Source organism: Rhinolophus sinicus, chromosome 11 (assembly GCF_057876585.1).
Source record: "Rhinolophus sinicus isolate RSI-liver-muscle chromosome 11, RSI-T2T, whole genome shotgun sequence".
NCBI lineage: Eukaryota > Metazoa > Chordata > Mammalia > Chiroptera > Rhinolophidae > Rhinolophus > Rhinolophus sinicus.
Genome location: NC_142511.1, coordinates 24032341 through 24047993, shown reverse-complemented (window position 1 = coordinate 24047993; position 15653 = coordinate 24032341). Strand labels below are relative to the sequence as shown.

Genomic DNA, 15653 nt, shown 5'->3' with positions numbered 1-15653 from the left:
TTTATTTGGGACATGTTTCTTTGTTTCCCCATTCTGGCTGACTCTATGTTTGCTTCAATGTATTAGGTAGATCCCCTAGGGTTCTTGGTTTTTGCTGGGTTATCTCATGTAGTATGTGTCCTTTATATTTGACTTGCACCGCTTCCCTATTCTCCTGTGCGTGTGCTCCAAAGGTGACTCTTGTGTTGTGTATATTGTCCTGTCAAAGCTGAGCTTTAATTGCTTTTGGCTTGTCAGTAGGTAGGATTGACTCCTACGGTGACTAGTTGTGAGACTTGGCTCTGCCCACAGTGGATGATCTGCCGTATGAGGGTTGACCGCTCAAATGAGGCTTGGCCCCTATGGGCTCCGGTGCCTATACAGAATTCCCTCTGGGTGTGTCACTTGTAGGTCAAACCCGGTAGTACTCTGGTTTGGTCTGGAGTTGGCCTCTGGGTGTGTTGAATCTCTTGAGTTGGGCCCTTCAAGTAATCCTCGTAGGAGTCTCTTAGCTGTTCTGTGTGATGAGCAGAGTCCTTTGCTGGGTTGTAGACGTTCAGTTTGTTTAAGTTCCGGAGGAGAACTCAAGAAGCCCACCTCGCTGCCGCCATTCCTATGACGTCACTTGCATGTCAAGCCGACTTTTTTTTTATTGTAGAATTAATAAGCTGGCTCTAAAATTCGAATACAAATGCAAAGGACCTAAAATAGCCAAAACAATTTAAAAAAACAACAACAGCAATTTCAAGACTCACTATAAAATTACAGTAATCAAGACAGTGTGACATTTATGTAAAGACAGAGATGCAGATCAAAAGAATAGAGGGTCCAGAAATAGACCCAAGCATATAGTAACCCGATTTTTAGCAAAAGTGTCAACATTATTCAATGGAGAAAGGATAGTCTTTTCAACAATTGAATATCTACGAATATCTCATATATGCAAAAACATGAATCGCAACCCTTCATACCACATACAAAAGTTAACTCAAAGTGGACCATTGACTTAAATGTCAGGGTTAAAATTATAAATCTTCCAGAAGAAAACAACAAAAATACTTGTGACCTTGCATTAGAGAAAGATTTCTGATATAGGGTACAAAAAGCATGGACTGTGGAAGAAAAAAAATTGATAAATTGGGCTTCTGCAAGATTTTAAAATTTTGCTCTTCAAATGACATTATTAACAAAATGAAAGGGAAAGACACAGACTGGGAGAAAATATTTGCTAAACACTTATACAATAAGGAAATATCAGTAATGAAGACATAACATCAACTGATTTAAAAACTTAAGTTTAAAGTCATCACTAGTAACACTAGCTTCTCAAAAATATCTCAAGTACTATAAATAAACCTAATGTATACATTGAACATAGACCTTTTCACACATTTAATTGCTTCTTTGAAACACATAAATTAATAAATTACTTAATTGTGGTGAGTGTGGGGGAGCCTATCCATTAGAAGGAGGCTATGGAAATTGTCAGTTGAGTTAAAGAAAAGTGTACCGTGCACCTAAGACATTCTGGTCCCTGTGCTGAGAACCCGTCCAACCAAAGAGGTGACAGGAAGTAAAGGAAGTGCAAACCACAATGACAACTCGATGTTATATGAACAGTGATAAAAAGGTGTGCAGGGTGCTATTAATATTGAAAACAAGATGATGAACTCTGAGGACACACAGATGGAGTCATCATCAGGGAAGCCTTTAGAGGGAAGATGAACCTGATCAAGGAAGGTAACTATTCCCAACGGACCCTGAGGAGGTCCATGCCAAACAGGAGGAATAAGAAGGGACACTGTCTTAATGTAACTTGTCATCCCACTTGAAACAACCTGGGAAATTAACTGCAAGAACATGTACCTGCTTCAACTCTTTGACTTCCCAGCAGGACTGTTCTTCTGTAAGTCAATATTCCTCTAAAAAAAATGGCATCTCTCGGGCAATACTGGGTTACACCCTTCTAGGCCAATCAAGCTGTGACTCTTGGCAGGTTGTCCTGGGGAAGGGAATCTGTTCACAGGTGGATTGTCTAGAAAATATGGCAATTAGTAGTAAAAATAAGCAAAAACCTCCTCTGTAAATTCCAGAAGGTACAGAACAAAAACACAAACAAAAAACCTCTTACCATAATACAGTTGAAATGTGCCTCAGTCACTGCAGGCACAGGAAAATTATATGCAAATATACAGTAGAGCTCCATTCGGGCCCCCCTGGATCTGGATTGGGGGCAACCCCTTGGAGCCAGTACAACTCCCAATGAGCAGTCCCGGACATGCACCTGGCCTTAGCTACCTCTAGCTCCAAAAAGGAAACAGGCAACACCAGCATGAAACCAAGTCCAACAGTTCTTGAGTCTCTTTTCCTGCTTCCAGGCCAGTCACATGCACAACTCTAATTAGACAGTGATTCTCCATGTCCTGAGCAGTGTGGCACCCTCTCTTCTCATGGAGAATGTCTGATGCACAGCCATGCAACAAAGCTGGATGCTGAGCATTTAAATAGTTCAGTGAGAATAAAGCCCTAACTGGAAAAACCCCAATGCACAAAACCCAGCAAATATCCCTACATCAACCTCTTAGATGTCACCTCCACTACCCTAAATCCTCACTATGTTCATTTTATTCTCCCTCCGTGTATATCAGGAAGAATCAATTCACTCGTTTGTGTTCAAATACAAATCTTTGTTCTCACATAAGGAACAGCCTCCACTTCTGGGTAGTTACCATAAAAAGGTGGAGTCACAGCCCGTTCGGAGTCACAGCCCTAGAACGGGCAGGGCAGGGAGGTTTTCCAGCTTGTTACACCAGGAACAGCCTCCAAGCCAGCGATAGCCATCAGCTTAGTAGTAACAAGGATCCATGACGCACTCCGAGATAGTAACGCCATCTAGTGGAGTCAACAGAGCATCTCTAGCAACCCAAAGCCAACCTTTTGCCACAAGGGAGTAGAACTGAAATCTCTGGTGTGGTGGGAAGCATTTTGAATACTTTCATACTCCAGTACAGAATATTAATTCCAGAAAAGAATGGCCTCAGCTGATTTGATCACATATTAAACTCATCAGTTAACATGCACCTTATTAATAACATTCAAATTAACTGAAGTGGTATCCCTATCCAAATTGAAACTTGTAATTACATTCTACAAATTCAGAGCTTACGCTAAGGACCTGTGCGTCTGTGACTCAGTCCTTGTGATTTTACATCATCTATGATTGTGCACCCTTGTTTCTAATCAGACATGGCCATGTTGATGAAATCTCAATAAAGGCTAGATAAGGTGAAGCAAGTTATTAACTCATTCAGTAAATATCTGTTGACCATCTATGATGTGCCAAGTACAGCTCTAGGCTCTGGGCTCAGAGTATGCAAGACACACAAGGTTACTGCTTTCAGAGTTTACAGATTAGTAAGGGTGGTGGCAGACAAGAAACAAGTAAAAATGTTAACAAGATGAGGTCAGAGTGAACATAATTTTAGGTGAAATGAGAAGAAAAGGAGGGGTTGGGGTATAGGGTTGTCAGAGGTGTCTTGGAGATATCTGAAATCCCAAGAGGAGCTAGTCTTCCACTATGAAATTTGAAAACAACAATTCCAGAACATTCACCAGATGAGCCTTTTTCAAAACCGTTGTGGGACTCCTTTCTTATTTTTGCTTTCAGAGCCAATGTATGAACTCCATTAGGAAAAGCAGGCCTAACTCAAAGCAGCATAATCCAGCTTTACTTTGACCCTGAACATATGTGGGATATTTCTGAAAGTTACTGCAGTCTCAAAACGTGTATATTAACCTAATGTTCCGGTAGGGAAATGTGCAGGAAGCTCTGCAGAGTGAAGAACTCTGTGGGATCCTGTCTCGTTGATGCAAAGTCTCTCTAATGAGCACACACCTTGGCGATTGTGTTCTCGTTATGAAGGTCCTCATCTCCTTCTTCCACGTAAGCCTCTATAAAACAGTACTGAAAAAAAAATCAGCAAGGGCAGGAAGAAACTGGAAGAAAAAGACAGCACTTAGATGAAGGGAAGGGTAAAAGATGAAAAGAACAATGGTTTCAAAGCTTCTTCCCTTACAGTGCAGCTTTCTAGACCTTATGTTCTCACTAGATCTCTAGGGTACTCTCCCCACGGGTCCAGCCACCGACTTTCCTGAAACCATTTCCCCCGTTTTACCCGGCTGAGATTAAGGAGTCTGCCAATCTGGTAAAAGTGACTGAAGTCAATTGTTACATAGTAACACGTACCCTATGCCCTCATGCCACGTGTAAAACGATCTCTCTAAATTCCGAAATGTTAAACCTGTCATTAAAACATATTAATTGAAAGCTTGCTTGATGAATCCTCAGAGCAGGGTTAGATCTATTTATCCTATTTATTACATCTATTATTATAGATCTTGATATCATGCTGCTTCTGTATTTTAAAGTCATAACTGACCAAGTCTTGCTTAAGCAAATCCAGGGAGAAAAAGGCTGTTTTGTATTGATCACAGAGCATTCAAGTGCATAAGGAAAGAATCCTAACTTCCAACGTAGACAAGTTCCAAACAGGTGACATTTCTGTCCTAATCAGTTGAATGAAGAAACATCAAAATTTCTTTACACATAAAATGAAACTGATTCTCACCTCGAAAAGGCACCCTGAACAGCATACTTATTTTTCAGAATATACCGAGAATGCCTTCATATATCAGTATTAGCTGCTTTAATAAATGACACATATTTTTATGAGAAAAAAATTATTTCCATTATTTTTAAAAGGTATGTAGAGAAGGATCCAAAGGAAGTCTCCAAGAGACCACCAAATTCTATGTGTAACTATCAGCAATTCAATTATTTAAATTTTGCTTTAAACTTTCTATTAAAGTAGAAAAAACACAGTACAATTTCTATAAAATATCGGGATAGCCATAATAATAAATCTGGCTTGATGCAAATATGGCTATTTTCATATATCTTCCTGGAAAAAGACACCCAAAAATGCTTAAACTAACCCCAAGGTGGTAAAAAAAAAAAAGTGTAACCTGGGGCTGTCAATTCAATTTGTACTAAACACTGATTATCTGCAACTAAATGTTAAGTTTCTTTCCTTCTAGTTCAGAAATACAACTTTAATAATTTTTCTTCATTAGCTACGAAGATCCAAATACCTAAATTAAGAGTGCTATTATGCCTTAATCCATTAATAAGCTTGCTATAACTCAAATGTTTGTCTTTTTCTCAGGGTAAAAAGTTTTTTTCTGATGTTCCCATCACATGTATTCAATTCTGTATATGGGAGAGAACATCACGGTTCACAATACCATAGTTATCAATAATAATGCACAAGATAGAGGAGCAGATTTCCCTGCTACTTAAGAGAAACACTATGCTAACCCCAGCATATGAATTTTACTGCTTCTGTGAACACTTTTAATTTGACTGTTTTCTTTGCAGAAGACAGCTGGGGCCAATTTTACATTCTAATCCCCAGTCTCGAAGTGGGGCATTTCATACTCAAAGAACCAACTTCTCCTTTCCACTACTAAAATGTGGTTTGCAATTATATTTATCCCATTACCATTCCTGCCCTTCAATTAGCTGAGGTGCAATTTACGTATCACATAACCTTTTTAAACCAGAAATTTGTTCAGTACCTCTAAGTTTAAAGTATTTCTACAAAAATACCTCATTTAATCCTGAAAATCCTGCTAGTAATTCCAAAACCCATATAAAATACTAAGAAACATTAAAATATAAAGCTGAACCAAAATATCACATTAACATTTAATAATCAAATATATTTATTACAATTTACAGATTAGTTAAGTTACGTACACAAATAGAATTTTACAAAATCCCAACAAACTGGTTACATTTAACTCATTGGTCTGTAGAGAAGCCTTCTAGTCCCCTAATTTCATCTTCCTTAAATTGTAAAAAAATAAAATCTGATAGTTTTGATTTCAAGTTAAAGATGAAGAGGTGCTGTTATTACATTTGAACACTCGGAAATTTTATCTGTCTGTACAAAGCCTTTCATATGCTACACTGATACTTAAAGCACCGTTGCAAGACGTTAAATGTCTAAAATGTTCAATTAAAATTTCCAAGGATTTTCTTCTTAAGATGGTGGAGCTTTAACTTTGTTCTAACAACTAGGATTGGGATTAAACTGGCAAGAATTGTCTTTTGTCTTCTATCCAACCTAAAAATGGTCCCTTCTGTCCTTCTCATCACCCTCTGATCATTCTTTTAGAGGAGGGTAGTAAATGGAAGAATTGTTAACCAAGATTTTACTCATTTGGTAGTGAAGTTGAGGTTGGAACCCAAGGGAACAATTTCCCACAATCCAATCAATGTAAAGATATCCATTATTTTCACATAGGCAGGGGTGCTAGATTTCAGAAACACAAAACACAACCTAAGTATCTGACATAAAATAGTATACTTCATTCTGCTTTTAAAAGAATGCCTATGCATTTTTAAAACACTTCCTTCAAGGCAAACAATGCCTTCTTTCCACCTGACATAACTGGTACCTGCAACCAGCCTGCTTTGACGGTGTCCTCCCCAGTTCTGTGAATGCATTCTCTGTGATCACCTAAAGTGGAGGTGCAGAAAACACTAAGGACTCCGCAAAAATCTGACCAACCTTTATGTTGCTGCACTCTCAGTGTGTTTATGTATGAATATGTATAAACACTGCAGGCTGTTCTTAGAGCAAACCAGACAGAGATAAAGAGCAGGTAGATTATAAACTGAGGTAGTAACCCTGCAAGCACTTCTGATGAGAAATTGTCCTCACACTGAAACAAGTTCAAAATTAAGAGGTCATCTATTCTATACTCATGTTTTCCACTACCTGTGACAGGAAAAACGTGGAGTAAAAATAGACCATTAAGGAGTTGGTTAACATTCCCTCAACCTAACAGATGCACGCCATGTAGACCTGCCTAAATGAACCAAGCACAACCAGTCACTGCAAAAACCTGGATTCAAAGTAAACTTTGGGCTTTAGATATTAAGACTTTCTGGTTGTTAAATCTATAGCTCTATCCTTTCTTGAAAGTATAGCCCTTCTTCTCTCATTATTACTTCCCTCATTATTAAAACTATAGAACACAATAAACTTGGATACTGACTGAAGCCTGTATTTACATTTCAAAATGGAAAATTCAGAACTGCCCATTTCCAAGTTTACAGTGTCACCCTGACAGGTTTTAAAAGTGACAGTGCCGAGGCATATCAGTAACACTGGTTTTCTGTTGACAGCATATAAAACAAAACCAAATTGCTCTGATTTGTCCTATCTTCTTCCTAGGAAAATTCTAGACTTTTAATTTTAAAAAATTAATGTAATTATTGATGTAATTATTACTTTCTGGTGTCTTTTACAACAATTTCTGTCTGCTGAAAGAGCCATTCAACTGGAAACTACAATAACATATACAGAACCCTCTCCAACAAACAGTTTGCACAGAAATTAAATATATTAGGTGTTAAAATTTGGCAGAAAAGATGCAGCTTTCCCAAAGTAGCAGAGACTACCACACATGAAGGTTTTGTGTCAGTCCTTGGAAATATCTTAGGTAGAACCTAACCTAGAAATAAACACCTACCACACATTTTCAACACAAGACATTTTTAGAAGGAAAAAAAAGTTACACAAGATAATGTACCTTAAGTTGGTAGCATATGCAAGATTATTTTCTTAGCCTTAAGGTAGATGGGCCAAAGCACTAAGAAAATATAGAGAAAACATAAAAATCCATTAATTTCTGAATGTTGAAGAGAAAAAAAAAAAAGAGCCCAAAGTTTTTAGACAGGTATACATCATTTAAATTAAAATGGAAAATGGGCTTTGAACCCTGTACTGTTTCCCAAGAAAATAAGTTTTGGAAGTACAAAATTACACCTTAAAAGGTTCCCTTTTCACCGCAGCAAGCAAACATCCAAAAACACATCCAACTAAACAAAACAGGGGAGGATTAGAAATCACACCACCTCATCCTTTATTATCAGGGTTTGGCTTCAAACCTGAACGTTTCTGAGTGGGATATGTTGCAAAACAATATTAAATAAGGTCGCTGGATCCAAGTCACATATCCTCTTTAAAAAAAGTCAAAGGACAGCTGCCAATTTTTGTTTGAAAAGAAACCTCTCTCAAGTAAGAGTTAGTGTGTGCTAGGGACAGCGGCTATCAAATCAGCTGAACGTGGCTCGAAACATCAAGTCCTTTGAAGCATGTTTCCTGGAGTCTATGAAACACTCTTTCTCTGTGCTCAAATGTCAAGCAATAGCCAATGGCATCTTCTGTTTCTTGAATTCGTTTCTGGAACCTGCATCCATCCCGTGCAAATTCTTCCCATGGTCCTTTGCGATCCTCATCACCACTTATATAATACTCAGTAACTTCTTCAAGGAAGGTTACCTATGAAGACAAAGACTAACTTTAATCACTCTCTGGGATCTTACAATCATCATTGAGGTAATTAACCCTTTAGTCTTTCAGAATATTGAATATCTTACAAGAATATTTGGTCTCAGCTATAAATGGGAGTTAAGAGTTTTGACTAGATGACATCTGAATAAAACAGTGGACAAATGCCATCTTAATGTCTTATACACACACACACAGTCACATCCCCAATCCCTCATCTTGTCATCCTCCCACCTCTTCTTGGTTTTTGATGTTAATAAAATGAATCCAGATGGGGAACTGTGACTTTCCTGATGTTATTAATCCTTACTTTTTTTTTTCAATCCTTAAGGAAATAGTCACGATACTCTTCCTCTAAAATGAGAAATGTTTCAAAAATATATACCTGGAAGTGACTGCTTTTATAATAGCACAAAAGTTTTGACAAACTCTTCACTTATTTCTGTTCTTCCTTTTTAAAAGAAATTTCACTTCAATGCTTTCCAATTTTTGAATCATGAACGTGTAGTATTATTCTTATATTACTTTTATAATCAGAATACAGAAGCGAAAGATACTTAAAGTGCAGCAAAATTAACATATCTTTAAGGCTACATTACTATGAGAGACTTTGTAGTTAAGATAAAAAACCCTCTTTGTATTCCTTCTCAATATGCTACACGCTAAGAGTATACATTAGGTTGGTGCAAAAGTCATGGCGGTTTAAAAGGTTAAAAATAACTGCAAACACCGCAATTACTTTTGCACCAACCTAATACATGAAATTGTGAGTATTATTATATACATGATCACAGGCAATGAGTGACAGGCCCTGTTGACCCTACTTAATTTCTAATATAGAAGTTTCTTTGTAAGATATCAAACTCCAAAAGTAAGTGAGTACTTGCTTTAAATCATATTCAATAGTTACATCAGCTAATCCCACTGTGGCCCACTACATTCATTCCCTTTACATCAGGCCAACAAATGCCCCTGAGGACAATTAGTAGGTATGCAACCCCTTACTAGATATTGCATTCTAGTGTTATTCATTGTGTCACTAAGATAAATAACAATAAATATTTATATAGTGTTTACCATACACCAGGCTCTTTTCAAAGCACCAATTTTTATCTCATTCACCGCACATCAACCCTACAGGGCACACACTATCATCATCACCACTGCACAGACAAGGAAGCAGATGTACAGGTTAACTGACTTGTTCAAATCACACAGCCTCTTCATGGCATAACTGGGACTTCAGCCTTCAGTCTGGCTCTACAATCTACACTATGTTATACCACGACACAAAGCATTTTCAATTCCCAGATCTGAAAGCTTCATTTTAAGAATTAAGCACTACCCATCATTTCCATATACCTAAAGAATGTCAAATAGTCAAAGGATGTCAAATAATTTTAGCATATTTAGACATATTTTATAAATGTTGCCTCTAGTTTAATCAACAGTCTCACACCTACTCGACTCATCCCATTTTTACTCAATGAGCTAAAATGAGACATGCAATTGTCCCTAAACAATAAGAGCTACCATTTATAGGAAAGGCAATGAATTATTAGTTTTATTTACTCATCTCATTTGAATCGTGCAATAAGTCATACGATATGATTATTATTATTCCGATCAGATAAATGAGTGACTCAAGGCCATGAGAGGTCAAGTTACTTCTTAGGTTTGGCTGTGTTCCCAAATCTCTTGGCCCTAGTCACTCAGGAGAAGGGAACACAGCAGCACTCCAGGTGTCAAGTGCTTATTCCATTGCTTGACTTTGTTTCCTACCTATTCACCAAAAAGGGTCATTTTGTCAGGGGCCCCTTAAAAAGAGAGAAAAGCTCTTTGATGATGACATTTACAGAGAAGTAAACTAAAATTTAATTTTTTTTAAGTGTGTTTTTCCAGGACCCATCAGCTCCAAGTCAAGTCATTGTTTCAATCTCGTTGTGGAGGGCGCAGCTCACACTGGCCCATGTGGGGACAGCACTGTGCTCTAACCTACTGAGCTAACCGGCCAACCCTAAAATTTAATTTTTAACATGACTTATTCTGCATCTACAGGTAAGACATAAGTGTACCACATTTAGATGTATTTTCTACACCAGGAATAGTTTCAAAGTATTAAACTGGACATTTGGAACCAATGGATGAGGGTCCTGTCCACTGGAAACTCCCTGATGCTGCAGAATCTGAGGTCAATAATAATTCACCCACTCCTTTCTCTGTCCAAATAAAGGTACGGGTAACTAAAGAATCTTTTCCTCTACAATAAAAGGTACCCTGTGTGTTTGGGGAGGATTTCTCTCCAATTAGTAACTTTAGCTGAATAAACAATAGAGAAAAAAAATAAAGCAATTCAAAAGACTGCCAAAATAAGGTTAACTTGACAATGTGTTGTAAGAGGACATGTTCCATGAAATTTTAAGACTAGCCTGGGACTAGAAAGCAACTACTTAAGATAAACCACATAAATGATCATCATTGTTTTACATGACTATTAACCAACAGGTAGCCAATGATAACTAGTATTGCATTCTTAAAGAAAAGGCATACTATTTCCTGTATTGTTTTTGGCCGTTAATCAAAATCATATACATGTCACAAACTTTTTAATACTGAAATTAATATTTCCTTTCATGGCAAAAACCAGGCGAGTCTGACTTGCTCCTTGGCACCATCATCTCTTTGGCTTTTAATGGACAGGAATGAAGACACTTACCATGACATACTGCCTTAACAATATTGTTAAATGCTATGGCTATACTTTGACTTTCCCTATCTCTAGAAAAAATTAAATCATGTACACCCAAGGTTTAATGTTTCTGTTCCTTAAAAAAGTGAAAAGTTGAAACTTGTAGGAAAATAGCGCAGAGCTGCCAACTCAAACGAAAATGGCACTTTCCTACCATCTATCTATACACTGGTATCTCCGATTTGGACAGAAACATTCTACTGGAGAGAAAAAAGGGGATCATTTCTAATCAGAGTATATGGACTAAAGACATTTAGAGGCCTTCTTCAAATATATGCACTACTATGCCTCCAGGAAAGGCATTCTGCTATATTTAACCACATCAAAACAGTTCTTACAAATTATTAAGCAGGTTAAAAGAAAGAAACAAACCTTTTTTCTCTTGATATGCGTATGTCTTTCTCCAGAAAGAACCCCAGCCTGTACCAAGTCTGAACATTCACTGTCTCGGCTCCCTAACAGTTGCACCTTACAGGACAGTAAGGTGTGACACTCAGAAATGGCCACAATGGACTCAGATGGCCTCTCTGAATCATGACCGCCTTTCCAATTTTTCCCTGATGTTTGAAAAGGAGCTTTAAAATTTGAAAGGTTGTAAGGGTCATCCGAATTACAGAAAGAGTTCCACAGTTTGAGACTCTCTGCTTCATCTGTACTAGATTCCCAGTCATCTTCCTCCCCAGAATTATGGTCAGGAGACTCAAGAAGGTTTCCAGTCTGGAGAGAATTCTCTAGATCAGACTTGTCAGGCAAATCCTTCTCTGAGTCAGAAGAGTCCCCAGGAACAATTCTGGCAGCAGTCTGAATCGCTGCTGTAAAGTTTTGGGGGTTATAAGGATCTACACTGTAGAAAGAGTTCCACAGGTGAAGCCCCTCAGAGTCCTGTTCGTCTGATTCTGACAGCGACCTATCACTATCAAAACCATCATCCTCAGCTTCCTCATCCCAGTCCACACCTTCTGAGTCAGAATTTGTTTCCTGGTCACTGGATACACCTCCCAAAATGTAATCTATCAGTCTGTTACTACACACGGGTCTGGCAGAAACGGGAAGGTCATCATCTATGTCTGAGGAGTCAGCTACAGTTATTTGGTCTTCCCCTGGCTCTCTTTCCATAGGTACCTCACAAGATGCACAGCTTTCCAAAGGGCCCTGTTTTCCCAAAGCAAGAGGAACCTCTTTAGTCAATTCTATTTTTTCCTCCGTGGGTTCCTGGGCGGTTCCGGGAATGGCTCCAGCAGGGGGAACAAAGGGTGTCAGACTATCTCTGCAGGGCTCCGGGTCCATCCGGAGAAGGTTGTGTTCCTCCTCCAGGCTGTGGTAGCCATGATCTTGGTCGGGGGTAGGTAACGCTTGCCCCTTGATAGGCTGCTGAAAAAATTCCAACCGTTTCATGCGAACATGGTGAATTTCTGGCTGACCTTCTCTAGAAAGAGGTGGACATCCCTGCCACGAGGCGCAAGTGATCTCAGCATTCAGTGGCTGGCCATGAGAATGGTCCTCAGGCAGACAGCTGCTCTCTGAGCTTCCAGTCTGCAAGTCAACTAGCTTGCCACCTCCGATGCCGTTCTGATAGCTGAGCTCTACCAGCGGCGGGCAGTCCAGATAAGCGGGGTTCAGCAAATAAGAGACGGCGTCGAAATTGCTTAAGCGCTGAAGGTTTCGAGGCCCGGAGGGTAAAGGGCCAAGTTCCCGGTCAGAGAGCAGCCGGGTTTGAAGGGTTTGAAGGGTATTCGGCAACAGTTTCACTCCCCACAGCTGCTGCTCCAGGAGCAATGCGTGGGCCACAGGGTTCATGGCTCTTCCCTGGGCTTTCAGTTCCAATTCTAGATCGGGGGACGAGCGCTGCCAGTGGACCTCCTGCTCTGGCCAGTCCAGGAGACCGGCAGTCGAGTCGGCCGAGGGGTCCAGCCGCAGCGAACTCGCTTTCTGCGACGCGGGGCCAGCCGGTTCCTCCCGAGCTCTCGGGGATCTCAGGGCGCTGTAGCCGCCGGTGTAACCTATCCATCTGGTCGGAATCATCCCACTGAAAAGCTGGCTCCAAATCAGCAGCTTCTGAAGCAGGATGGGGAGAGGCGCGAAGAGCTGGGAAAGGAGCTTCATCCAGTAGCTGGTCCGGGCGTCAGGCCGGGGAGAGGAAGCCGTTTTGGGGTCCCCGGGATGCTCCGCGACAAGAGGTGCGGGGAACCTGACGGTGCTTGGGGGCGAGCGCCGACGAAAGAAGGACAGCCGGAACAGGGGGCCCGTCCGCGGCGCCAGCCCGCCTCGTGGCCCGTCCGTCCCCGGCTCCATCGCCCGGCTGTTGACAGTGTCTCAGCGAGGTACGCGGACGAGGAGGCGGGAGCTCGGACAGGATCCGGAGAGGCCTACACGGTCCCGGCCTCGCCTCGCGGCGTTGTCGGCGCCCCAGGCCGGGCCCCGGGCCAGCAGGAAAGCCACAGAGGGCAGCGGCTTCGGCCACAATCGGCAGGCCCGAGTCCGGAACGGCCGGCGCAGGACACAGCGGCGGCGACAACACCCATCCCGCCGGGAAGTACGGGTCCTAGTCAGCTCGAGGCCTCTCCACCATACGGAGGCCTCCAGCGGCGGCGGCGCCACTTGCCACTAGAGACGGACCGTTACCAAGCCCCTCACAGCGCGCCCGGGAAGGACGGCGGCCAGGCAGGCAGGCTCGGGGACAAACCTGAGCTAAAATGGCCGCAGGGCCAGGGCCGAGGCCGGACACCCCGAGGCAACCGGACGGGAACCAGGACGACGGGCCCTACGCCACCAGCCAAGCGCTGCCAAACGTCACTCGCAGAGTCGGGTGGGCGGGTCCTTCCGCGCTCTTCCGGGCGGCCGCTGATTGGCCCGGCCCGGTCCCTGTCGGCTTCCTTACTCGCAGCAGATCCGGCCTGCGCGCCGGAGGTTGCATCAGCCGGGCCGGGCTGCGCGTGCGCGCTTGCTTCCGGGCGGCCTCCCGGGAGGCCGCGCGCGCCCCGCCCTCTGCGCGGACGGAGCGGTGCCAGATAACCCGCAAGTTCCCTGGAGCCCCTTTGAGGGCCTGGTACACGCCCAAGTGTACACATTTGTGTTAGACTTGCATGTATTGGTGTTCAGTATTGTTGAGTGCAGTAGATCACCACCTGAAAGCTTAAGTAAAAGAGTTGGACAGTGCTGTGTACATACACGTCTTGTGCTGAAACTCAATCTGGTGTTAAAACACAGGTAATCTGGAGTGATTGATAGGAGTGAAAAATGAATCATTCTTATGCGTTCCTGCCCCCTTGATTTTAGGATTTCTAAAACGCTATTTTTGCCTGGAATCTAGCTTTGAGGTTTTCCAGCATCCAACCCGCATACATCCCCCAGGAAAATACGGACTCTTGTTTCTCAGGTGGCGTCCCTATTAAACTACCGTGTTCCCCGGAAAATAAGACCTAGTCAGACCATCAGCTGTAATGCCTCTTTTGGAGCAAAAATTAATATTAGACCCGGTCTTATTTTACTGTAAGATGGGGTCTTTATAATAAAATATATAATATATAATATAATATAATAATACCGGGTATAATATAACATAATATAAGATCGGGTCTTATTATAATATAATATAATTTATAATATAATATAATTTATAATATAATATAATATAATATAATATAATATAATATAATATAATATAATATAATATAATATAATATAATATAATCAGGTCTTATATTAAGTTTTGCTCCAAAAGACACATTAGAGCTGATGGTCCGGCTAGGTCTTATTTTCGGGGAAACACGGTATACCTTTTCAGTGGAGTAAACCCAAGTAACAGGAGGAAAGAAACATAGTCCCCAGAACTGTTTACTTCCTTTCATGCTTCCCAGTAGGCAACACATTCAAATCATACTTGTATCCTGAGGCCCCAGAACCACATCCAAAGAAGGAAGCACAGATCATTATCCTTTTTTAAAATTTTGTCTGATAATTTTAGCTGCTATATTTGATTCTCTTGTGAGTTTGGTCTTAGTTCATTTGCTTATTTTTACTACCGTGTTTCCCCGAAAATAAGACCTAGCCAGACAATCAGCTCTAATGAATCTTTTGGAGCAAAAATTAATATAAGACCCGATCTTATTTTACTATAAGACCGGGTCTTTATAATATAATATAATACCGGGTCTTACATTAATTTTTGCTCCAAAAGAGATATTAGAGCTGATTGTCTGACTAGGTCTTACTCTCAGGGAAACACAGTAAAACTTCTTAATTGACACACCTGAAGTCAAGTATCTTTGACAGAGAGAGGGGAGCAGTTATGAGCAGGAAGAGCTTTTAGGAGCCATGAGGAGGCCAGCAGCTCCTCTTGCTTCACCGGGACTGCTCAAGGAACAGCCACTTCTTTACAGAAAACTAAGAGGTCCTCAAATTCTGTGGTTTTACTTCTTATTATATTATACATATCTCTGGATACATCTCATTTCCAATTCTAAGAACTTCAGAAAGATGTATTAATAATAGGAGTCAGTATA

General features: G+C 41.0%; 1 protein-coding gene across 2 annotated transcripts; it reads right to left on the bottom strand.

Annotated features, from left to right (window-relative positions):
• Positions 1 to 5732: 5732 nt before the first annotated feature.
• On the bottom strand, positions 5733 to 13974 carry PPP1R15B (protein phosphatase 1 regulatory subunit 15B). Of its 2 annotated transcripts, none has more exons than XM_019711457.3 (2): positions 12274 to 13974; positions 5733 to 8393 (listed from the first exon to the last, which is right to left on the bottom strand). In XM_019711457.3, exons 1-2 carry the CDS (start codon positions 13441 to 13443, stop codon positions 8163 to 8165), a joined length of 1401 nt encoding a protein of 466 aa, XP_019567016.2. In that variant the 5' UTR covers positions 13444 to 13974; the 3' UTR covers positions 5733 to 8162. The 2 variants fall into 2 exon arrangements, with proteins under 2 accessions (XP_019567016.2, XP_019567015.3); XM_019711456.3 differs by having other exon boundaries at positions 11524 to 13969.
• Between the last annotated feature and the right edge of the window lie 1679 nt (positions 13975 to 15653).

What these genes read in the sequence shown, in the direction of transcription:
- PPP1R15B (XM_019711456.3), bottom strand. Translation starts at nt 13,443, where the DNA reads ATGGAGCCGGGGACGGACGGGCCACGAGGCGGGCTGGCGCCGCGGACG. An exon ending in CGCATATCAAGAGAAAAAAG is followed by an intron (nt 8,394 to 11,523) that starts GTTTGTTTCTTT and finishes TTGTCTTCATAG; the next exon opens with GTAACCTTCCTTGAAGAAGT.